At 47.6% G+C, this 24260-nt stretch overlaps 1 protein-coding gene across 1 annotated transcript in view; it reads left to right on the forward strand.

Moving 5' to 3' along the window:
- The first annotated feature begins 8125 nt into the window (after window positions 1-8125).
- CACNA1H (calcium voltage-gated channel subunit alpha1 H) overlaps window positions 8126-24260 on the forward strand; it is a 126933-nt gene continuing 110798 nt past the window's right edge. The window contains exons 1-4 of the mRNA XM_055709680.1: window positions 8126-8235; window positions 11307-11440; window positions 16162-16259; window positions 21177-21336. Of these exons, the coding sequence (XP_055565655.1) occupies window positions 8143-8235; window positions 11307-11440; window positions 16162-16259; window positions 21177-21336 (485 nt within the window). The 5' untranslated portion in view covers window positions 8126-8142. The remainder of the gene's footprint in view (window positions 8236-11306; window positions 11441-16161; window positions 16260-21176; window positions 21337-24260) is intronic.

Below are 24260 nucleotides of genomic sequence, written 5' to 3' on the forward strand. Positions count from 1 at the left end.
TGGTACCGGGTTGGAGTCCCGTTATGGTTATTTTATAACAAACTAGTGGGATGCAATTATTCCAGTAACTCAGGCTAATCCTTTCTTAAACAAGAATTCTCTGCAGCCAGTCCCATCTCCAAAGACATGTGCCAACTTGGTGTCTTTCAGGCTGAAATATTGCTTCTGGTCTGCGTGTTTGTGGTGCTGTTGGGGAGGTATATATTTCTGAAGTATGGCTGCCTCATTTTGTTTTACAATTCATAAGCAAACGCACCCAAATGATCCAGTGCAGTATGGGCACTAAAAATAGCTTTAATCAATCAACTTTTTAAAAGTAAGAATGTTCCTTAAAATTATGCCAGCACCAGCCAGCACTGCCTCTTGGGAATTTTATTCTGACTCATTATTCTTCCAGTTCTGTTCTTTCTTTTTCTTTCTTTTTATTTTTTTCCCACTCCTATTTACCAAATATCATTGAGTTTGGACTGGTTTCCGTTACTTAGCATACAGGATGAGGTGGATACTGCAGACTTTTAAAGCTATTTTTGTTACTGGTAGCATGAAGGGATGGGAAGCATTATTATTGTAATTTGCTGGTATTTGGGTAGCACCCCTAAACAGCAGTAAAACAGGCACTAGGTACTTCAGTATTTCTGCACCGGAGCAGCTCCCACCCATACCCAGACCTTTCAGAGTGGTCAGTCAGAGGACAGGGACACACAGATGCTGTGAGGCTCGGTGGGACAAGGCAGCAGCAGTGCCCACCCCAGCGCCTGCTCTCCCCCCCCATCCCCATCGCTTTTTTCCTGCAAGTGCTTCAATGCTCCATAGCTTTGCAGGAGCCCTGTTGCCACCTCATGGAGCAGCTGCTTTGTGGGCTGACCAAGGATGTGGGCATCCTTCTGGCCTCGGGGTCTGCTGGACCACTCAGCTGGAGGACCCAGCCCCTCTCCTGCCTCTCCTCCTGCAGCTGGTTGCACTCGAGGTGCTGGGCTGGGTGGTTTACAAGCAGGTCCTCAGGTTTCCGACCAACCTTGTTGCTAAAGGCAAAATAAGGCTGCGATTCTGCAAAGGAGGGATTACATGCCCGAGTCCTGCTGCTCTCTGGTGAGCAGTACATACCCAGCTCACCAAGAGCACTCCAAAAATCCCCGTCTCTCAGATATGTGTGTGTATATATATAAGTGTGTATGTATGTTTAGTGCATTAGTCACATCTTAGACTATAAAAACTGAAACTTCAGTTGGCTGCTCCTTCTGTAAACATATGTTCTCCTTGTAACTATAACTTGGCTTTTGTTGCTTTGTGTTATTCCTCAGCATCGTGTGCAGTACGTACGGATACGATAACAGTAATAATCACCATACTGCCAAATCCGAGTGTTTAAAATAATGGGTTAAGTCTCCAAAATCCCCTGACTGGCTTAAAAATAATAAGATTATGTGAAAATCGTAAGTGCCATGATCTTGTCTTGCTGCTTTTCAGTTGCTGGGCACTTAAGCTTTTGGCTCCTGCCTCTCTCCAACTTGGGCACTTAGAAATGAGGGTTGGGGCTAGGGAGGGGAACTTTTAGATGAAGCTGAGACTGATCCCTGTGAAGGACCTGGGAATCTGAAGCAGCATGTCCTTTTTCATGAGGCATGGGGTGAAAGCAAGGGAGTTTGCAACACAGTGGTAATGTGGTCCTGGCATTTTTTACTGTGTTTATGGCAGAAATATTTTTAGAACTGGAGTGACGGATGGTAGAGAGCATCTCCCTGCAGATGGGGAGGTGCAGACTGGCTGAGCTGCCCAGTGAAGGAGACTGGTTGCGTTATGGTACGTCAGAGCCTGACCTACGCCCACGTCACTGGAGTTCTCTTTGCGTTACTTGGGGTGGCAAAATAACCGATGCGGAGCGGACGAGACCCAAACCAGGGTTGCAGGCATGGCAGTCTACTCTGTACCTATACAATTTTAAAAGAGATATTGAAAACCTAGTCTTCAAGACAAGCAGTTTATTTTTCTTTCACTTTTGTATTTAAGGGGGCCTTTAAATTTTTAAAGAAAATACTAGACTTTAACCTACAGTGCAAGAAATCCCCTTACAGCATTCCACAAATATGTAAGGATCTGAAAGTCTTCTAGAAACACGAACTATCCACTTTGTTTTGCTGGCTAAAATGTGTGAAACGGAGATCCAAGTTGCATCATTGCAGTTAATTTTGCTTTTCTCTTTCAGCTGAGAAGCAGAGGTTTATGGTGGGAAGGAGCTGGAGGACGCTGGATTTGGGCTTGGCATTCTTCAGTGCAGCAGAGTCATTCTTTGCTTCTGCCTGCAACCATCCATGTCATGGTGTGCAAACCATCTCCAGAGGAGATGTCAGGAGCTGTCAGGCTGGGCTGCAGCTGATCTCTCACTGTACTTAGATCTGTGCTTAAACTGGTTGGACTAAATGGCTGCAAAATACAGCAGGAGCGCTGAGCTCAGCGAGGACACTGGTTATTTCTGCTTTTGCTTTGGTTTGTTCTGTTGCCATAAACTCAATGGAATTAAGTCTCTTCCAAAGCTAAATGTGAGGGTCTGCATGCCAGGCTGTTAATGTTCTCCCTCTGGGTTTTGTCCTTGCAACCCGTGGGCAGGTCTGTGTGCTGCTGGCCGGAGGTGCTGTGGTGACACCGGAGTCTGCCCCATTCCTCTGCTCCTTGGTTTAGGGCCTGAGGTCAGTAATGCAAAAAGTCACAAATGCACTGCTTTAAAAAGGGAAAGAGGAAAAGAAAAATTTAAATCCGAGGCTGAATGCAAACTTGTCTACAGGAAACACTGGCTGCATTAAGACAAATTGATGGTATGAAATGACATACCACTGCAGGCATCCTCACTCCACTCTGCATCCTAAGATGCAAACTGACTCTGACATCCCGCTCTGCTCTGGACCCACCAGACGGCAGTTTTGAAGACTTTTTTTTTTTTTTTTTTCTGTGTTTGTCAGCTGGATTCCTTAATTAATCGGTAATTTCCTTAGGAGATTAGAGTCTTGCTGTGTCACTGCCTTGGTGACAGAGGAGCTGTGCAAACCCCACTGCCAGTGGCAGAGGGCAGGGGCTGCTGACAGAGGCAGGAGGTGCTGGGAGCACTTCCTTTGGGCAGAACGCAGGCACAGCTCCTACACAGCTTTATTTTGGGTTGCCAACTCCTCAAACACATCCGCTGGCACTGCTACAAGTGGCTAGGTGACAGGGAGTCGACGAGTGGCCAGCCAGCCTCAGCTTTCTGCACTGGGCTCATGCCATTTGGTTTTCCTGCTGGAAACACTCAAGATTTTCTTGAGCAACTGCTTCAACACACCCTTGAATTCCCATCTCTCTTTTAAAATCAAGTCAAGGCCTTACCAGCTATGTTGGCACAGCAGAGGTTAGCGGGAAAAGCAGGTCTTGCCCATGCAGAGGTATCTTCTGGCAACCAGAGCTCTTAATCCTCAAGCTCCTGGTCTTTTCCTGGAGCTGGTTTTAGTAAAACCCTCTGAAAAGCTGCTGGAGAGCACCGGCATCAGGACAGCATCAGCATCAGCCCTTGCACTAACAGCAGGTGGGGCCAAAAACATTTTGGGGCAGAGCCTGGTTTCTGTGATGCTACTTCTAAACTCAGGACTAGATTTTAGTGTAAGAAACTGTGTCAATCCTGCACACAGTGCTGTGCGGCCAGAAGCAACCCTCCCCCCGGGCGGACAGGGCTCTGCCACTCCCCAGCTCCTGCCTGAAGGGTGTCTGGGGGATTTGAGCTTGGCCCAGATACGCTTGAGATGTCATTACCCTGGAATTTGTGGCAGAGGAAGAAATGTTAAGCAAATCTTTTGCAATTATCTTTGCCTCCAGCAGTTAGTCTAGATCTCCCCTTTGCATCTTTTGCTTTTCAAATCTCCTAGTTGCGAAGTTGGTTGCTTTTAAACTGGGTGGTGCTTCGGTGGCCTGGAGAGCAGCAGTTTCCATGGTAACTCACAAGTACCCATTTTTGCAGAGTCACGGTTTTAGCGGGTCGAAGCCACTGCTGCTGCCGGGGGACCAGGAGAGCCCTAAGCCAGCCCTAACCCATCGCAGCTTCAGCATCTCCAGTGCCACTCAGGGTGTGAGCCAGAGCCCTGCATGGCTGAGCTGGGTGTCACCATCCCTCACCTTCCTTGACCTCCTGATGGCCAAAAAAGCCAGGCAGGGTGTGCAGCAATGCTGCAGGGTCACCCACGAGGCTGTTCTGTGCCGTGGGACTTCTGCCCCAGCCCCTTCTCTGCTATTTCTGCTGACACAGGCCCAGTGTTGGGCTGCTCTCAGACTTTTTTCCCACCTTTTCCTGTCTTTCTCCTCTGGGTATTTTCCCAGAATTATTAGAATGGGACCTTTCTTTCCTGATGGGCATTTGGAAGTGGCCCAGGCTTCATGGGAAGGATGCTGCACAAAGGTGCTCTCTGTAATGCCATCCTGAAAAGCAGCAGCATCTCCCACCCCCCAGGGGTTTGCTTTGGGATGTATCCACATGGCTGCTGAATTCCGGGTGGCTTTGGGGGGCTCTAGGGTGTTAAATCACAGCTTTGGGGGCTCCTTGGAGCCAGGAGCCACGAAGTGGGGAGTGAACTGAAATTCAATGAACTGAAATTCCCTTGAATATCTGTGTACCGGAGGGAGGGAGGATTAGTCCTGTTGGGGCAGACCACTCAGGGTAATCCCACTTTCAAATTAGGGATTTCACTGTCATTAATCAGATGTGAAAATAAATAGGGCAGGAGCTTAATGCCTTCGAGGGAGCCACAGGCACAGGAGGAGAAGGTGGGCTGGAAGGGCTGAGCAGGGACAGGACCTTTCAGCTCAGACCCCTTCAGCCGCATCCCTTCGGGAAGGGTTCGGGTATGACAGGAGGACAGGAGCATCCCCAGAAAATGTCTGAGCCCTGAGCAGGGGATTCCTCCTCCCTCCTCCAGCCAAAGCAAAACTGTTCCCTACAGTGGGTTTTCTTCCATCTTTTCAGCCTTTTCTTCAAAGGCAACACAAGTTTTCTTTTGTCTCCTTCCTTTCTACATGCAGCAGCATTGTCATTTCCATCTCACAGTCGTGGCTGAGCCTTGCTGACTACGCTGACAGCCTCTAAACACCTGTGACCACAAAGCTGTGGGACAGCCTTTCTTTTTCTCTTAGAAAATTAAAACAACTCTTCTGACATCCTGAAATACACCAAATTTGGCTTTGATGTTAGGTGGACAGGGGACAGTGGTGGTTCTGCCTGTCATTAAGGAATCAAGGCACTTGTTTCCACTCCAGTGACAATTCTTCTCCTGCAGGTGATTATTTAACCATAAAAAACTTAATTAGATCATTCAGAATAAAGGAAGGAAGTTTTTTAGAAATCTGACGAGCAGAGTGCCTGAACAAATGTCCGGGGTAGCTCAGCAGAACAGGGGCTTCATCCCACAAATATCTTCAGCCTTAGGCTTCAGTCACTCCACAGAAACCAAAAATCAGGGGCAGATGCCAAATCCAGAGGGCAGGCAGGTTTTCTGCTCAGAAAAATTTCTTTTTGAAATGTTTGTCATTTTATATCATTATGAGAGTGATCTGAGCAGCAAACAGGCACCAACCCAGAAGACAGAAGCACCTGGGGCATGGCAGACCCTGGTATCCATCAGGGTTTCCCATGCTCCTGAGGACTCCCTTCAGCAATGGGCTGTGCTTCTGCCTTTCAAGTGACAGATTCTTCCATATTTTTTAAAAAAAAGTCTGTCTTAATTGAATGTTGCCATCAAAACCGGTCCTTGCTGATGATTCACTTTTGACAAATCAGTGTTTTCTAATGGAAAACAAAATCTAATTCTTGATGAGTTCTGCTAGAAACAGGGGCTCAGGTGGTGAGGAGCAGGACGGAGAACAGGAACACGACCAGCAACCCTTGGTGGATGGTGGGTCAAAAGTCTTATCACCTTGTGGTGGGGAAAAGCCTACATTGTACACTTCCCCAGTGCTGGAGCAGCAGGGGATGGAGTTGGCACAAGCCCATGATCAGTGTCCCAGGGCAGGAGCAAGGTTGGAGCAACCAGGCACAGGGCCAGTGTGCTCCCCTCCTCTGGGGGAAGCAGGAGACCTAATGCATCAGCGTAGTTACACCTTTTTTAACAGCTCAAAATACAGGTGCTTTTATTTTTTTTACTTTAGAGGGAAAAAATTATCTGCAAGTATAATAACTGAAATGAATGCAACTGCAGGCACCCTGGGAATAGCACAGGAGCCCTGTTTACAGGGAGTTCCACATGAATCCCATCAAGCAATGCAAATATTGTAAGTAGGATATGGCCACGGGTTGGGCTTTGTTTGGGTCCAGTGCAGGCTATTTTCTCTGTGGAGCAAGATCGCTACTCTGCATCTAATTAGGCAAAAGGGAAGGGCATCCAAACAGCCCCTAAAAAAATCAGAAAGAAATCATTGAAGGGAGGGAGGAATTAAAGTAAACCAATGTTGGTATTTCAGCAATGCACAAGTCCTCTGGGGCTGTGGCCATGAGCTTTGCCTGCTCCAGCTCCTTCTGCATCGCTGACAAGGTGACCTGGGTTTTTGTTTTAATTTGTTTATTTGATTTTATGCATTTCCATTTTAGACAACTGCGTTTCCAAGTCTGATGTGTTTGGTCCCCAGCATGGGCTCGAAGGTGATCCTAGCTCTGAATTTTTAAATTAAGGCCCTCTCTAAAATGAGAAGTGGGTTGGTTGCAGGTTTTCAGGAAGCTGCAGGACCAGACCCTGCTGATTTCTCTTTTTTCTATTAATCTGGGTAAATGAGAGTGTGTATGCAAAAGGAGTTTGAGACTGCAGCCTTGTACACACCAAATCCTATGCTGCCATAAATCTTACACTGAACTAATAAAATGCCAGATAAAATATATCTAAAAGCAGCAGAGGTAAATACAGTAAGGGTTTTTTGTTCAGGTTTCCAAAGCAGAAGAACTGTTGTTATCAGAAATAAGACAATGTCTATGTGGTTCTTTCTGCATGATCCCTTGCTCACATATGTTTGTGTGTTTGAAAGCATAAGGGTTTATTCATACACAGATGTTTCCAATTATTTTCCTAAGAACAGATCTCTCATTCATGCTTAATTTGTGAAACTCCTATTTAGTTCTCCCAAGTCTTATTTTATTATTTTTAATAGTCATACCAGCAGCAGTAATCATAAGCTTTGGGCCTGTTTTTCAACAATCAAGTGATGCAAATCGCCACTTACTACATTGAAACTACTGATAGTAGTGCAGTTGAGCACTGGTGGGTCCTGTAAGAGCGTACGGTCTTCTGGGGGATTTTTGGTGCCTGGAGACATCCAGCCTTGAGCCCTTTCCTTCCCTTTCAAAGCCCGTGCTGTGCACCCTGGGTCCTGGTTTATATCTGTATCCCGACACGATGCCATCCTTGGTGCTACCAACTTGTGCCACCAGCTTGGCTTTGTTTTGCCTTCATCCTCGGTCATGATGTAAAACTCAAAATGGACTCTATAGATCCATGAGACTTAGAAACCAGGTAGGAATGAGGTAACCTGTATTCAGCACATTTTCTCATGACTCGAGACGGAAACCAGCAGAGAAACCTCGCTGGCTGGAGCAAGGAACCAGGCACAAGCCGGGTTTTCTGGTGGTGGTGGTGCCTGAATTAATTAATCTATCCTTGTCTTGCTTTCTTTAGCTTGGTAGTGAAAGAGTTAATTCTGGCAGACCTGTGGGGTGATTCACTGCTAAAACTCTTTGAGATCTGTAGATAAAAGTTGCTGTGGGAGGAGGATGGAGGCTGCTCTGCTCTCAGCTGCCCTGGGCATGCATGAAGAAGAGAAGAGGATGAAGTGTGTGGGACCTGAGAGGGAAAGCATAGCTGTGCGCCTGGTTGCACTTCTCTGGCTTTGCTGCTGTGTAGGAAATGAAAGGCATGGCTTGTTCCTTCATCTCAACAGGAGCATCCTTTCCCAGGCCCTTTCCTCAGTTGCCAAAAACTTCAAACCTCAGCAAATCTGGGCCGTTTGGCTGTGTTTTCTTCTTTGCTTGTGCCAGGAGTGAAGGCTTTTTGATGTGTAAACAGCACGGTGCCTCAGCTCCCCCCCTCCTGACTTTGAAGTGTGTGCTCTCCTTAACACCTTCCTCTCACCTGGTTCGAGCACATCAGCATGCTGGTCATCCTCCTGAACTGCGTCACCCTGGGCATGTTCCAGCCCTGCGAGGATGTGGAGTGCCAGTCGGAGCGGTGCACCATCCTGGAGGTAAGGATCCTACGCAGCCCTGCTTGCCTGGGACGTGCAGGATGCAGGGGGGTGACCGTCCTGGGAGCTGGGACCCCCATCTTGTCTGTGTTCCCCCCGGATCCAGCCATGAAAGCCCTTCCCATAAGGCTGATTTTCCCAATAAGCCACACTTCGGCATGCAAAGCCTGTCCTCTGAGGGGACCTGCTGGCCCTAGATGCGACCCAAAGGCTGACTGATTTAGACTTACCCAGCATGATCCTTTCTCTACACATTTGATAAGGTTAGGGGGGCTCAAAACTGGGCATCCAGCTCCCACTGGAGGTGTTGAACACTTTTTAACTACAGGATGGCAAATGCCACAGGGAACCTCTTGCTTGCAGTTGGTCTGTTCTACCCCAGCCAGCTCACTGCCAGCATCTCTCAGATTGCTGCAGTCTGGTCTGTGCACTACAGCACTGGTGACTTTGACATTTAATTCCCTTCTTTATGAACACAATGGCACAGGACAAGGCCATGCCTGCTGTCCTCCACAGCAGAGCCCAGCAGTTGAAGTGCTGCATTGCCGAGTGCCGGGTTAACTGCCCTTTGGGAAATGCATACCTGTACAGAGTTCACAGGCCCTTGCTGGCCATCCCAAGCTTAGTGGGGCATCACACTTGTCATTTCATCCTTCACTGTGTCCTGGCAATCCCCTCGCTGCCATATGCCCACAGGATTCATTTTGGAAGCACATCCCAGCATCATCTGGTGTGTGGGCTGCACCTTGGCGCTGGGCTTCCTGCAGCAACTCGGTTCTCAGGCTTGGAAGCAACTTTCCTTGTTTCTAGTGCATTACATCAACCTAGGCAGGGACTACTGACACGTGGTAGTGCTAGCAGGCTTGGTTCAGCTGAGTCCTGCATATATCTGCTGCTTTACTTCCCTTTGAGCATTTCAGCAGTACAGGAATGCCAGTGGGATCCTTCCAACCAGCTTCTCCTGCCTCTTGCAAAGGTTGGTCCAGAACTGCCTGCAAATGCCAGCAATAGTAGAGTTTACCATCAAACCCTCTTTCAGTCTTAGAAGAGGATCTCTTAAATGCAGAGCCAAGTAAACCAGTTGAGCTGAGAAGGCACTAGAGGTTTGTCACAGAACGAGATCAGTTTTGGAGAAAATGTTGCCACCAGCTGCATGCAGCATAGGGATCGCCTCAGAGGGTCAGGCTCAGGGTTGGAGTGGAGCAGGACCCAGAGGTGGATAGTCCATCTCCTTCACCAGAAAATGTCACACTGCAGGGAGCTGTGGGCTAAGCTGCCCCAGAGAGCCCATCAGAGGGTGTCCGATCTCTCCTGAAAGGTTTCACTCCCCATGCCTGCTGGTTTTCTGCATGTATACGCCCATGTGGGGCTTTGGGGGATGCCAATCCCTGCCAAAATGTCCAGGCAGACAAAGTGAATCCTGCCTGGACAAGGAGGTGACATTATTGAATGCTTATTATTTGCTTCCTTTTATTCATAATTTAATCAGGTTGCAATCACACGATTTGCATGGTCTGTTCTCCCCAGAATAGATACACATAACAGCCTGCAAGGAGCCCAGGCACCAAATCTGTTTCTAATACAGGCTGAATGATGACAACGTATTGAGTATATTTGCAAAACCTGAAGTGTTATCCTGATGCATTTGCAGGCAGGAAAGGGCTGCAAGTAAAGCCATCATTATCCCTTACCCTGTCACAGCTTGCAGCAGGGAATGAAAGCCAGAACATGAGGTAGAAAACCTGAACTTCTTTCTGGAGGTGTTCAGATGCCAGATATTAAATGAACTGAAATAATGGAGCAAAACTTCTGTGTAGTTTAACAAGGGAAAGGTTGGTTGATAAAGCCAACAGCCAGAGAAGATGATGCTCACACACAGCCACGCAGAGGTACATGGATGCGCAGTGGGAACTTGGCTTCCATGTGGATGCTTTGTTAATTTTACCATTAATCCACTCAGACCTAAAAATGGAAGTGTCAGAGACACAATAGCAAACAGTATAGTCATTAAGAGAGTGGTTTGGACAGCAGCAGTCATGTCTGTAGATCGAGAAGTTCCTGTGCTTTACCAATTCTGTCATTCAAAACAACAAAGCCTCTGCACATGATTTACGAGCAATCTGTATCTCCCGATGTTCAAGTTTACAGGCAACATGTAGAAGAATATCTGCAATAGAGTCTATTTCATGGTATTTTCAAGTGCATACACATTTCATTCAGGTACCTATAGTCTCCAGGAAGACTGGAGAAATCACAGCTGTCCAACTCCCCACTACCCTACAGAAATCATTCTTTAAGTAAAGGCTGAGGCATGTTCTATAGGGCACCAATGGATTCAATTACACACCTTTATTTTCTCTTGTTCTCGCAGTAATCTAAACCCCAAAATTTTGGCCTTCATCAAGAGACTCCTGTGCTGGGCACACAGGCTTGCCAGGGGGATGCCCTGAGCCTCTGCACCACAAGGAACCACTCCAGCCATTCCTTGCATGCAGCAGAGCTGCCTTTATAGTTACTGCTTCAGCCTCTGCTTGATGTGCCCGTTCACTCCCAGCTGTGTCTGGGTCCATGGGTAGGAACCTTGATCCCTTTGGGAGTCCTGAAGGCATCAGAGGTGAATTACATCTCCCTATTAGATGGGACAAATTCTTTCTAGGAGGTATGAGCTGCCCAGTCTGCAGACACAGCTTCCACTGCAAGTTGCTAAGACCTCATGGACCCAACCACAAGTTGCTGTTGGATGCATAGGCTTTAAATGCCAAGAAAAACACCCAACCTGTACAACAGCCACGTCTTTTATCTTTGCCGGTAGATTAACAGAAGCTGCTAATGGTTCCCAGGCAGTGGGCTGACCCAGGAGCTATGCTCAGGGGTTGCCGTCACCCATCAGGTATGGCAGGTTTGATTTCTGAGTTCAGTAGGTGGCACTTTGGTACCAGGGCTTTGCCTTGCAGCAGCTGCCAGGGTGTACAGAGTACCGCTGCGGAGGGAGTGCTCGCGTCTCTGCTTTCCCTTTCCCTGATAAGAGAGCACAGCAGAACTGACTGTAATAATCTTTTACTGGTCTCCAGGCATTTGACGACTTCATTTTCGCTTTCTTTGCGGTGGAGATGGTCATCAAGATGGTGGCTCTGGGGATCTTCGGGCAGAAGTGTTACCTTGGAGATACATGGAATCGCCTGGACTTCTTCATCGTGATGGCGGGGTCAGTAACAAAACCTCATAAATTTGTTCTTTGCAGTGAAGGCAAGAAGTCCCCAGAGAGCCAAATCTCTAGGTTGTCCTGGCCAGTATTCATAGCATCTTGTGAGAGCTGCCAGGCTCAAGCCAAGGCAAAGTCTCATAAGGCTCATTTGGTGTCGCCTCTGGCAACCACACCAGATGATGGGGTGGGGTATGCACGTCAGGGCAAAAGCCATCTGCTTTTCCATGGCAATCTTTTCGCCAGTGTCATCTCTGTCAAATCAAGCGCACACTGATCTAGTCCTTGTGATGGCCAGAATGTTCCAGTGATCGCGATTAAGACTGCTGTCTCCAGAACAGGCGGTAAAATATAGCAGCTCAGCCCCACTCCTGCTATGTGACACCATTACTGAGGCAGAGAGACAGAAACTGGCCAAACAAGGAGAACCTAGCCCAAAAATTGGTTCAGAAGTTTGAAATCCCAGTGGAAGAAGCTAGCCAAAAGTTGACCCAAATTACAAGTGCATGCAAATGCCTCCTATAAACTTCTCTTAGTTACATTTTAACACCGTCTCCTACAGCTTCTTGCTTGTGCAGGATGTGTTAATAAACAGATATAAGGAAGATCTGGGTGCTTTTGACACCAGTTCCCTCACACCCATAGGGGAAAACTGAGTGGACTAAAAGCTTGGCAAGTCTAAAACTTTCTTCTATAAATACATGGATTTTAGAAATGCCAGGCTCTCTTACCTGCTAAGTATACCCTAGAAAGGGACAGGCTGCTTTAATTACAGAGCTCTGCCTTATTTCTGAATTCCTGAGTTTATAATGACCAGCCTGGGGTTAATTAGAACATTCCTGTAATATGTTGGGGCATTTTTACCCTTACATTAGTGATGTACAATCTTCACTGCACTAATGGAGTTTTGTTTTGCTCCATGTTATTTGTCTTGAATACAATTAGGAATGGCCTTACTGGTTTGAATAAAACATGAGGTCTCCTGAGCAGAGCTTCCTTTGAACCCATGTGCAGTTACAGCCTAAGAAAGAACAGCAGGGACAACAAAAGGAGCAGTTAATTATTTTTCTTTCCAAAGCGCTGCAGCATTTAAGCCAGAAGTAGCAGAAGAACAAGGCTGTGGTTGCAGGGGGAACTTGGGATCAGAAATCTGCCATCTGTAACCAGCGTGCCAACAGTGTTTCCCCATGCTGAACCTGCAGGATGAGCTCTCCTGATGGGCATGCAGAGATTCCCCACATCATCGACCAGATCATCCCAGCAAAGTGGGAGGATAAAATAGCACCTGTGGGCAGAAAGGCTGAGCCCTCTGCTCATACCGCGGAGCCAGGTTTGGCACCAGGATCTTTATTCACTAGCACCTGGGACAAGGGGGAAGGTGGCTGGTGAGTCGATGGGTAGTTTTCCAGTGTATTTCCCCACCCTCTGTGGCTGGAATGTGTTTGAGAAGAATGAAAACAGCAGAAGCACCAGGAGACCTCGATGGGAAGCCCTGCTGCCAGTCTGGCGTTACTCAGGCTGAAGATGAGAAGAGGAACAGCCCTTTCTCTGGCTGATCCTGGGCCATCTCCAGATGATTCACAGGGCATACCTGTGGCGTTATTGCCCATCTCTCAGAAGAGAGGCTGTGCTGGCCACTAACACTGGTGGAAGGCAAGGAGGAGCTGTGTGATGGGCTGGGGTTCTTCACCTCTCCCACCACCACCAGATCCAGTGTCTGCTCCAAAAACTGGAGGTGGTTTTAGCAGGGAGCACACGACTGGAATAAGAGTTGCTTTTTCTAGCAAGTGGGTGGATGTGTTGAAGTTATTCTGAGGCTTTTTCTGATAAGAAGGGAAGCAAGTGATAGGCAGTGCTGCCTGCTTTGTTTGTCCCATTCGGTCTCCTCAAATAAGCTGATTTGGCTTATTAGCAAGTACACCAAAGAAAGCGGAGGGTAAGCCGGGAAACTACAAATAAACATATCTTCTGCCTCTAGCAACAGATTGTGTCTGAAGTTTGCTCTAGCACTGAAAGGCCTTTAATGTTTTCCTTGCCTGAGAAATGTACCCAGGAAAATTTCAGACTGAATGGAGCTTACAACTTTTCAATCTGTCCAGCAGCCAGGTTGAGAGCATTTCTTGAGCATCAAAAATGTTGTCCACAGGATCTGAAACCAGAGACGTTCCTTGTGCCTCAAGTCCCTGTAGACTCTGCAGGCTCATATGATATGCTTTGGACATCTTTAACTTGACAGCTGAAGGACTGGAAACCGTTCATGGCAGAAGACATTGCAAAGGCTTGTGCCTCCTTCTTTTTAGTACCCAGAGGCTGTAGAGAATCACCTACCAAATGCCAGTCCACCCAGACCTCCAGTCCCTGCATAACCAAAATTTCCAGCTCCAGCAAGTTTCTGTTGGGCATTCCAGGGTATTCTTGGTTTACAAGTGTGATATGAGAACAACACCCTAAGCCTGGCTTTGACAAAGGCACCTTTGACTTTTTCATGAAGGTTTCAAATGTTTTCACTACTTGGAGAAGGTCTAATCTGGAATCCATCAAGTGTTTCATGTTGGCTTCGGTGGGCAGTGCAGATCCCCCTGAGACTTACTTTCAAATCCTAGATGGAGTATCACAGAATTCCAAATTATCAGGGTCAGAAAGTCTGTTTTCTAGTTCAAATCCTGAATTATTCATCTTTTATCAGCCCCATTGAAACTCCAAGGGCCAAGTAAAAGTGTGGCCCCTGGAGTTGGCCCTTTAATATGCTAATAGTTGCATGAGCTCTCTGGAGTACAAAACCAGCTCCCACTGGGGCATTTCATACTCCTTTTACATGCTATTAGTAGTTCAAAAACTGTATCAGTTACACTAAAATTCACTTACTCAGCCACCCGATAAATTGCAAGTGTGTTGTATTGGGACCACGCCAGCAAGCAGATTCAGGCTTCAGCACTATTCACTTCAGGGACTTTAAACAATGCTTTGTCTATTCCTGCAAGGTCTGTTTAGAGCAGACACCTGGGGCTGGCTCCAGGCCCCTCATTGCAGGTGTGAACGGGCATTTCCGATGGCTTTCGCGCTGGGTGGTCCTTCGTGCAGCTCCGGGCTGCTTCCCACTGCTCTGCTCTGGCTGCTTAGTGAACACATGTTAGATTTAAAACCTGTTTTTGTGCCGTGTTGAGTTTTAAAGCTATTCATCATGTCCGGCTCAGCTCCTACGTACAAGCTTTAAGGTGGTTTTGATTTATAAAGACTCACTAACTACTTCAGGGAAAGAAAAAAAAAAAGAAAAAAAATCTCTGGAAGGTTATCACCAAAACCAACTCAAAATCACCTTGGCCTCTGCATGGCAAATTAAGGCTAACAGGACAAAGTCACCTCAGTGCAATGCCAATGATATCACAGGCTTACACCGAACAGCTTCAGGACAAAGACGAAAGAGAAGCAAACATCAGAACATCTAGATATTCCCAATTAAACTTTGTAGAGCAGGGCAGGCATCAAATACGGAGTGCAAGGCTCCAGCAGAGCAGAGCATGGGCACACAGGCAATTATGTGCCTGAGCAAGGCTGGCCCGAAACCAAACCTCCCTGTGCTGTTGCCTGAAATCCATTCAGCTGTTGCTTCAGTCCATTCGGCTGTCGCTTCTTGATGGCACATAGCAATTTTGGTCCATCCCGGCTGCAGGATGCTTCAGCTGCAAGATCTCTCTTTCCACTGAGGCTTCTGAAGTGCATGGTTGCAGCAGTTCAGCTCGTATCTGCCTTCCTCCTTCGATATCTGTTTGTTTATTTTAAAAAAACAAAGCAAAACAAAAGCTCTTTCTCCATGGGATCCAACAGCTTACTCGCAGGGTTGCTTTTGATGCTGTTATGTTATTTGAACAGGCGTGGTGAGAGATTTGTGACATATTTACAAGTGCTTCCCTGTAGTCAAACTCATAAATTGTAATTACAGCCATGCTAACTAGCCATAACCCCATTAAAAAAGCAACACTACACACATTTGCCACTCATTGCTATAAAAGAGCAAGAAAACTGACTTAACATCCTTCCCAGCCTGGGAGAGAAATGTTTATGTGAAATGGAGATGGAGCATGAAAAAGAAAATGTTCCCTATTCTTAATAGTAAAATGGAAACCAAACTACTTCAACATCATTTGTAGGCTTGATTATTCACATTTTTGTCATAGGGGGAGAGATAAGCTGGTGTGAAAATACGCTGGGGTGCTAGTAGGGGGTGTAATATCAGAAACATCTTATTGACTTGGAGCTGCATGGAGCTGTGCAGTAATCTCCCTGGGAATGCCGTGGATGCGCTGCCGGCCAGAGTGTGATAAGCTCATGGAAAAGGAGAGCAACAGAGCTGCGGAAGCTGAGCAGATGGTCAAGGGCTTCCCCTCTGCCCCAGTTTCTGTGGCCCCAACTTTGGAGCTCCTTGTCATGCCAAGTCCTGCTTTCTGGTGTGTTAGTTGTGCCTGCAGCCCGTTAGCCCAGGAGCACACCTGCCTGCCAGCCCCTGCACCATTGCTGCTCCTGTGGGTATTTTCAGCCTCTTAGACGCTGAAATATCCCTTATATCCCCTATTGACAGCATGATGCACATCATGTGCTGCAAACACATGGGTGATGACTCCCAGAACATGCAGGCAGCAACAGCCCCAACCCCAGGCAGCCCCAGCACCCTCATGCCCAGACAACAAGCATCCCACATCCTGACGCCTTTCCTCTTTCCCCTGCAGCATGATGGAGTATTCTCTGGACGGACACAACGTGAGCTTGTCTGCAATCCGAACCGTCCGGGTACTTCGGCCACTACGAGCCATTAACAGGGTCCCAAGTAAGTCACCCCTTTGGCTGCACCACAGCCACACAGCTGCAGTTGGGGCTCTCCTGGCTCACCCCCTGGGAAAACCAGGGGGTTACAGCTACTTCAGCTAGCGTTGTCTGCTAAACCTTGCAGCAGTAGCCTACTCTCCTGCTGCTGAGAGCAAATTCATTTCTTTTGATTTTGAATGGTAATTCAGAGATCATGTATTATGATTTTCAGTGTTAGTAAAGGGCAAGTAGATTTTATACCTGGGGGGTGGAATTTTTGTGGCTGTTTTCCATTTTCATGAGTTCTTTGAGGCAAGTAACTCTCTGCTCCTAGTGTAAAGTAAATAATGAAGTCCCTATAAAGAAAGGGGAAAGGTCAGTTATAAGAAAGATCTTCTTGCTCTGGATGGGTTCATTTTCCCCTCTCAGCTATTTAAGGTCTTTCCATTTCTTTGTGTTCAGGATTAGAAGTGCAGCAGCCTCTGTTGCTGGTAAAATACCACAGAGGGTCTGCTGTCATGCAGAACAAAATTAGGTTCATCCATGATAGAAAGTTCAAGTGGGCCCTAAATCTATTTTCAAGTGGCTTCAGCTGCTTGTCTTCTAAATCCAATTTGAAAAATGAACCAACGAGTTGAAATAATTTCCTGCTGGAATCAGCTGTCTGCTGAGCAATCTTTTGCAAGGTACTAATTTCATAGTGCTTGCATCATTTTTTTAACCAAAATCCACTCAATCCAAAATGCAACAGCATTGTATGGAAATCATAGAGGTTCCTTGTAAAAAAAATGACACAGTTCCACTGGTCCTCGCTGAACATCCTGCCTAGATTAATTGCCAATCATGTCTGCACAGCTAGGCACAGCAAAACAAACTCCTCCAGAAGGGCTTTGGTTCCAGTACCTCAGATGAACATGCAAAGGAACAGAACAGATGGATGTTTACGCACAGGAGTCTTTGAAGTTTCTCTCTGAGCTCAAATTCTTCAGGATTTTTCTTTTAAAAATAATAATAAATCTCTACATTCAACAGTGACATCATTAGAAGTTAAAAACAAGGCAAAAAGAAATGAGAGGCTAAAAGGGACAATGAAACCCACCGGGGCTTTGTTTTCCTAATGAGGTTTTGTTACCAGGGTATTGGAGCAGCCGGAAAGCACAACAGAAAGTTTTCCTCCAGGATTTTGAGCATGGTGGCTGCATGGCCTCGCTGGGATGGGGAGGAGCAGAGGGACGCTGGCACGTGCTCAGCTCAGAGCTCTGCTGAGGCTTCAGGCTGGGGTGAGAACCAGGCTCAGAAGTTATTTAAATCCACAAAGCCCTTTGTAGCTCTCCCTTGAAATAGTGGGAGTCTCAGGCTGGGACTCAGCTGGGCTGAGAGCAGAAGCCATGGGAATTTGAGGATTTACACGCCTATTAAACCGAGGCCCAGGGATCCAAATGCCTCCAAGTCTAGGTGAAATTTTGATCTATGTCCAGCTTGTGTTTCTTTCCCTTAGAAGTCTGATATTGAAGCTTTGAAGTAAGCCTTTTAGGCTGTCTTCTGCTACACTTGCCATTTGGATCTTTTTTTTTTTTTTTTTTTTTCAAAAGAGAGGCAATAGAAAATATTCAATTTTTTGTTAATAGTATGTGAGATTAAATCCAAAGAGCTCAATCCATGTTCGGAGTTGAGTTGCCCAGCTTGATGAGCAGCTAGGCTGATCTTACAACACTGCCCGTGTCTTGAACAAGTGCCAGGGCAGGATTAGTATTCTTAGAAATATCTCTGTTCCTGGAGGGCAGATAATCACAGCCTTTACTTGTTTATGAGACACTAACTCCATACACTTTTAACTTCTGTACTTTTACTGATATAATCCAGGGTGTGCAGAGAATGGATAGTGACAGCCCTCTATTTTGTTGTATTTTTGCAGTTCCCAGTAATAACAGAGTTACATTTCTAGTCTTTGATCCATGGGCATGCTACAGCTTAGCCTGGGGCTGACCTCAGACATCCACCTTGCCCCAGCCAGCGGTGCAGCTGCAGGTCGCTCAGCCCCATCCGTACCATCCCCAGCACCAGATCAGCAACACCCCCCTGGCCACCGCACCGCTGGCAGGAGCCGGGTTTTTTGGCTCAGTGGCAGTCACAAAAGGATGTCGAGCAGATACAAATTACAGCTAGGTCAGAAGAGATGAGCCTGGTGTTCAGTCACAGCACAGGGGAAGCAAGAATCTATGAGAAATAGCCTGGCAATTTATCCCTGTGATGCCTGGGCATTTTCCTGGGTTCCAGCCAGTGCTATTAGCTCTTCGCTTCCAGGCACAATAAATTCACCCGCAAGATTATTTCATTTTTATTTTATTTGTTAAGAAAAGAAAGGAGAACCGTAGCCAATAAAAACATCATCTCTATTAGAAATTATTTTTTGAAAATGACTGGAAAAATGTAATTCCTGCAATTTGTATGTTTGGCAGGAGATGCAGTAAGGGGCTTTTTTGTAGTAGTGGTCACTTTTTTCAAATCCATTTCACTGCTTTATTTTTATTTTTCTACTATGTTGTTTAAACCAGGCATCACATGGAATGGGAACGAAAAGAAATGCTGATCCTCATTTCAGCCTAACCGATGCTCGTGCTCTTTTCCCATGGCACACTTGACATTCTGCTGAGAGCCCAGAGCACCCTTAGCGGATAGCGAACAGATGGATTCAATCTCGAGAATGGTGCCACTAAACAACCCAAAATACCAAAAGTAGCTGAGCGGAAAAAAGTTGTCTGGCACAGAGAGATAAATTTTAACCATTTTTGGAAAAAAAAAAAAAGAGTGAGGATATTGGGGGTGGGGGGGTGGTGTGCGAAAAGCCCAGCATCATCTTTCCAGTGGGAATTAAGTGAGCCTTTTCTGTTTTTCCAAAATAGATTTGCAAGGCGAGTCTGAAGGGCAGTGCTGTGGGATGTGCTCCTGGGGGGCTTACTGTGACAGCACATGTTGGGAACAAGCATGACAAAATCAACGCACCGTTTGCCTCCTGCTCTGGGTTTCCCTCTGCACTTGGAGCAGAGGCTGGTGCTGTCCCTGTGGCTGGCACCGGCATTGCGGTTACAGGAGATGGCAGGGATGCTGGCTGGCATCCCACACCACCCGTGGTGCTTGCTGCCACAGCCTGGCTGCCGGTGCCGTGTCCCTTCCCCGCAGGGTGGCATTGGCGCCAGGGCGGCACCGGGATGGGGTTTGGAGAGCAGCCGGCAGGGCTGGCATGGGGCTGGGCGCCAGATCTCGGCTCTTCTGGAGAGGCACCCACTGCCGGCGCCAGCAGCAGGGAGCCGTGCCCGAGCCAAGACGCAGCTGGGCATGGAGACCTTGAAAGGCTCTTGCCCTGCGATGCAGAGGTTATTACTCACACCTAATTATTTATTAGTGCAGACTTCTTGGCCAGGGTAGTTTATCCACTCATGCCATGCTGACAAGGTAATGTCAGCTTCAGCCCTGCTTGGCTGGGTTGCATTTCCGCTGGCAGAGCGACATGAGGAGGAGGGTGTAGCGGCACGATGGGGCTCAGCATTGCCTGCCGCAGCCTGGGAGGTGCCAGGTCAGATGGGCACTTCTCTCCTGGAGACCCTGCTCCTCCCAGCACCCATCTCTGGGGTCTACAGATGCCAGGCTGCAGCCCAGCATCATCACTGAATTAGCAGGAGAGGCATCAGGTATGACTTGGGAGCCGGCTGAGGGAAGAAGCCAGTGTAGAAATTGGTGGGGGAAGAGAGACAGTGTCAGTGTAAACGTGGCTCTGTTCAAATGGGATGAGTGGTGGAGAGCAGCATCCTGCTAGGGGAAATGAACAGGGAAAAGACTCCATGCAGGCAGGCAGGAAAAAGTGTTTGTAGATCAGAATTTTTGTGGGATAAAATGCCTCCAAAGGTGGCAATTTCGCCTTACCCAGCAACCACTTTGATTTCCACCATGCCATAAACTGGAGCCCTGCTCTCTGCTGAGTGCCGGCACCCCAGGGCTTGGTTGCTGGCTTTGTTCTTTGCTATAATTTAGTATTTGCCTTTGCCTCTTCCGCTTTTCATTAATTCTCCCCTCATCAGTTATCAGATGTTGAAATGATGGCTGGTCAGTGTCTCAGAGGTTCATTTAACCTCTATTGAACTACTGAGCTGCAAGTCATTATTCACCTTTTATTCTTGTTTTATCCTTGAGTTTAAAGGTGCCCTGATGTGTGAGACAGAGACAGGGCAGCCCTCAGGTGCCAGCCCAGTCCTTGCCTCCTTGCCCACTCTCCCCTAGGCAGCGATGCTGGGAACGTGCTGAATGGGAATTCAAGTGTTAGCTGAGGCTCTGCAAGGTTGACTCATTCCTCAACAAGAAAGAAACATTTGCACAGTGCTTTCCCCCTCAAAAAAGTCAAATTTTCCCTTGCCTTCCCTGTTTGGCAGTCCTGTAGCCAGCAAGGAGAGGAGTCCTCCGTGGAAGAGGAGGTGTCCAGGGAGGATGCTCAGAGAGCAGCCACAGCTATCATCCTACGCGAGGCTATGTATTGTTTAGGGGAACAATTTGTATGATTCATGAGAGATGTTCAATATGTTTATAGATATATATTTTGACAATTTCTTAAGAGGCTGATGGTTTGTGGAGGTGTTTCTCCAGGAAAGACTGTCTCACAGCTTTGCCCGTGTTTGTGTGTTGTTGAGTACTGCGTTATTGAAAACATCCGAAAATCCCATCCTTAAGTCCACCCTCTGGAGATACGTACACTGTTTGTTCCCACTTGCTGCTAAGCCTTTTGCACTCTCTACCTTCCTTTTCAGCCTTAAGGCCTAGGGGAAAACGTAAACATCCCAATTCCTCTGCCCAGGATGCACTGGCTGCACAACCAAGCTGGGAATGGTACAGCCTTCCTGCTTTCCCCCTCAAAGGACTCCTCTGACCTGTTTTCTCCTTCTCCCTACAGGTATGCGAATACTCGTCACCCTGCTGTTAGATACTCTGCCTATGTTAGGCAACGTCCTCCTCTTGTGCTTCTTTGTCTTCTTCATCTTTGGGATTGTCGGTGTGCAGCTCTGGGCAGGGCTGCTGAGAAACAGGTGTTTCCTAGACAGGAATTTTGCAATGTAAGTACAGCAAAAAAATCTCCTCCACTTTTTCTGCCTTTTTCTCTCTCTCCCCTGCCAGAGAAAGCCCGGCGGTCAGCAGGGTTGGTGTCCAGCCAGGATGCAGCCAGGGCTGGATCCAGCAGCACTGTGGGTGAGAGCACAAGGTGGCCACACTGCACAGCTGCAATGGCAGCTCTTAACTGGGCTGTCATCTTGATTCGCAAGTTTCTTGGCTTCAGGGCTCTGAGTCTGGCTAGGTACTTTTTGTATGAGAAAAAACACTTGTCAGCAAGTTGCTGAACGTTTGGAGTGGCTTTTTCTTGTTTTCTCTCTGTACCTGAAGGACATTAGTGGTTTGGATTACCTCTGTCTGAGGAAACTGAGATCCCTGATTCTGGGAATGTAAGGATTTAAACCAAACAAACACATTACAACTCTCCTAGAATTGCCAGTTCCCAAAACTGTACGGGTCTGGGAAGTCACCTAGCACACCACACCACCTGGCAGGGGCTTGATGAGGTGGTCTGCATGCTGGTGCAGACAGCACCATGGATATACTGCTGAAACACACAAATCTTTGCAGGCATATTAAGATAAGAAGCTTGGTGTGAAATGCATTAAAGACACTTGTACGCTGCTCTCAGTCTGGGACAGGCATCCAGGATGGGCAGCACATTTGATCACCTGCTGGTTTTGACACAAAAATTAAGTTTTGTTTCTTCCAGTCTAGGCTGTTGCAGGGACCAGCATCCTTGCCAGGTGCTGAGGGTGCTAATAGGCCTTAACTGCCCTGAGGAGCCTCACCTGGGACTGCCACCCACACCCTGCCCATGGCCCAGGAGCTCTATTTAAGCTTAGCCTGGGGTACCCTGTTCTGGTTTGAGCTGTGCTGTTGGTGTGCTTGTCTCTAGCTTTTTGTTCTTGGTTTCTTTGGCTCCTGCCTGACTTCCCTGGATGGGTCCTAGATCTGGTATAAGACTTGCTGTGCCTGGGGCTTTGGATGGACCCTGCTGCTGGACCTGGGCTGTGCTCAGACTGTCTGTGCAGGTGCTGCTGGCACTGGGATGACTCTTGGCTCCTGGCTTATCCCCTGTCACGGGGCAGTCCAGCTCTTGCTGCTCCCCAGCAAACCCTCAGCATGATACTGAGCTTGGGCTGTTCTGCATTTGCCCCTTCAGAGGTGCAATGTAAGGACACACCTTAAAACCCGTCAGCACAACAAAAAGATCAAAACAACATGCAGCCTGCAAGCTTCCACAGAAAAGGGAGGTCTGCCTGGGAAAATCCTTCCAAAGGGCTCCTGTCAGAGACTGCTGGAGATGTCAGTGCCTCTGAGGTGAGGAAATGCCTGAGACCAGCTAATCTGGGCAATTCTAGCTCTCTAAGAGAAGATAGAGCCTGTAATTATATCTGTTTGCAATAATCTGCTGTCTACAACTTGTATTCCGTCTGGAAGACAAGCAGAGATTATCCCTCGGCTCTACCCCAGGTTCTGTTCTTGCTTCCCTGATTACTCCTGTGGCTTTCAGCTCTCTGAGCCCTTCGCTGTACTGCAGACCGTCTCTGATGATACTTACTCATCCCATCAGAGATGCTGAAGAGCAGAAAATCGATGAGTCTGTCATGTGTACACTTCTGCTCCTGCATCTAGCTGTGCCAACCTTGCAAGCTCTCTCCTGCATCCATGACAGGTATTTGCAGGTCACCAAGGCCCTCTCTCACTCAGAGTAACTCCTGAGCTGTCACTGAAAAGCCCGAAGAGTGGTGTTAAAGCTGTGCTTGGTGGCCTGGTTGCATGGGGAAGGCAGTGTGTGCTTTGAGCACAAGGAGTGCAGAGCTGTAATTATCTTCAGTGAGTCCCTCTCATCTCGTTGACCAGGTTTCTAAAATGCTGTGTGATTTCCTGCGAAGTAGAGCTTTTAAAATTAACCACAGGGGGAAAGGTTTGCTAAGTACAGATATTAAGCAGACTGTTATGTAATGGCCATTAGCAGCATCAAAAGCATCGCAGGATTTTCTTATCGGGGTCTTGGTCTGGGTCACGGAAGGCAAAGTCAGGGCTCTGTGTGCTAAGCCTCAGGAGCTCTGTTTGAAGGGACAGGAGGTTTGGAAGGGATCTTTTCCTTCCCACTTCACTGCAGCTCTGTGTTGGTTCTTGTGTCCCCTCCAGCAGCAGATAGTGGTGGATTTGGGTGGCTGTGGGCTATCCATTGCCTCTGCCCGATTCCTGTTGCTTGATGCCATGTGGTTGGGGTTATTGTGAACAAAGTTACAGCATTCCAGAGAAACGGGGAGAAATGAGTTTTCTGGCATGCCTGTGGGGCAGCTTTGTTGCAGGACTGGGCTATTCCAGCTCTAGTGGTGATTGTATCAGCATAAAAAATGTGGGTTGCTCTGGTACCATCACCCAGACTGAAGCTACTGTCTTGGTCTGTGTTTTGCTGAGTTGGTTTTAGACCTGAGAAACCTGCCTGCAATGGACCAGTCCCTCCATTTCCAGCTAGAAGCTATCCCAGGTTGATTGGAGTTTGGTGTGGAAGTTTTGGTGAATCCAGATGGAGCTATTCCCATCTTTCCTGTCATTTGTTCTTCTGAATCCATAGTGCCAGGCATCGGGATATGGTTGACCCCTGCAGTGGTCTTTAATACCCAACAGCAAGTTGTATCAGGGGAAAAAGCATGGAGTGGCAGTACCAGGGAATGCATTTCAGAGTTGCATCTTCCTGCTGTTGTATAGAGGGACCAAAATATACAGCCTTGAGCCCAAGCTGGCAGGTCTTGGGGACCAGCAGCAAGATGTGGTCTGCCTGCAGACAGTATGGAGTTACAGGCAAAGTCAAGCTCGGGACTGGGTTGGAGTGGGTCCATCACCGTGTCCTCATACACTCCATCCCTGTGCCAAGCTGCTGTTTGGCATTGGTGCTGGAGAGCCCTGACCACCC

Source organism: Falco cherrug, chromosome 4 (assembly GCF_023634085.1).
Source record: "Falco cherrug isolate bFalChe1 chromosome 4, bFalChe1.pri, whole genome shotgun sequence".
NCBI classification, from domain to species: Eukaryota; Metazoa; Chordata; class Aves; order Falconiformes; family Falconidae; genus Falco; species Falco cherrug.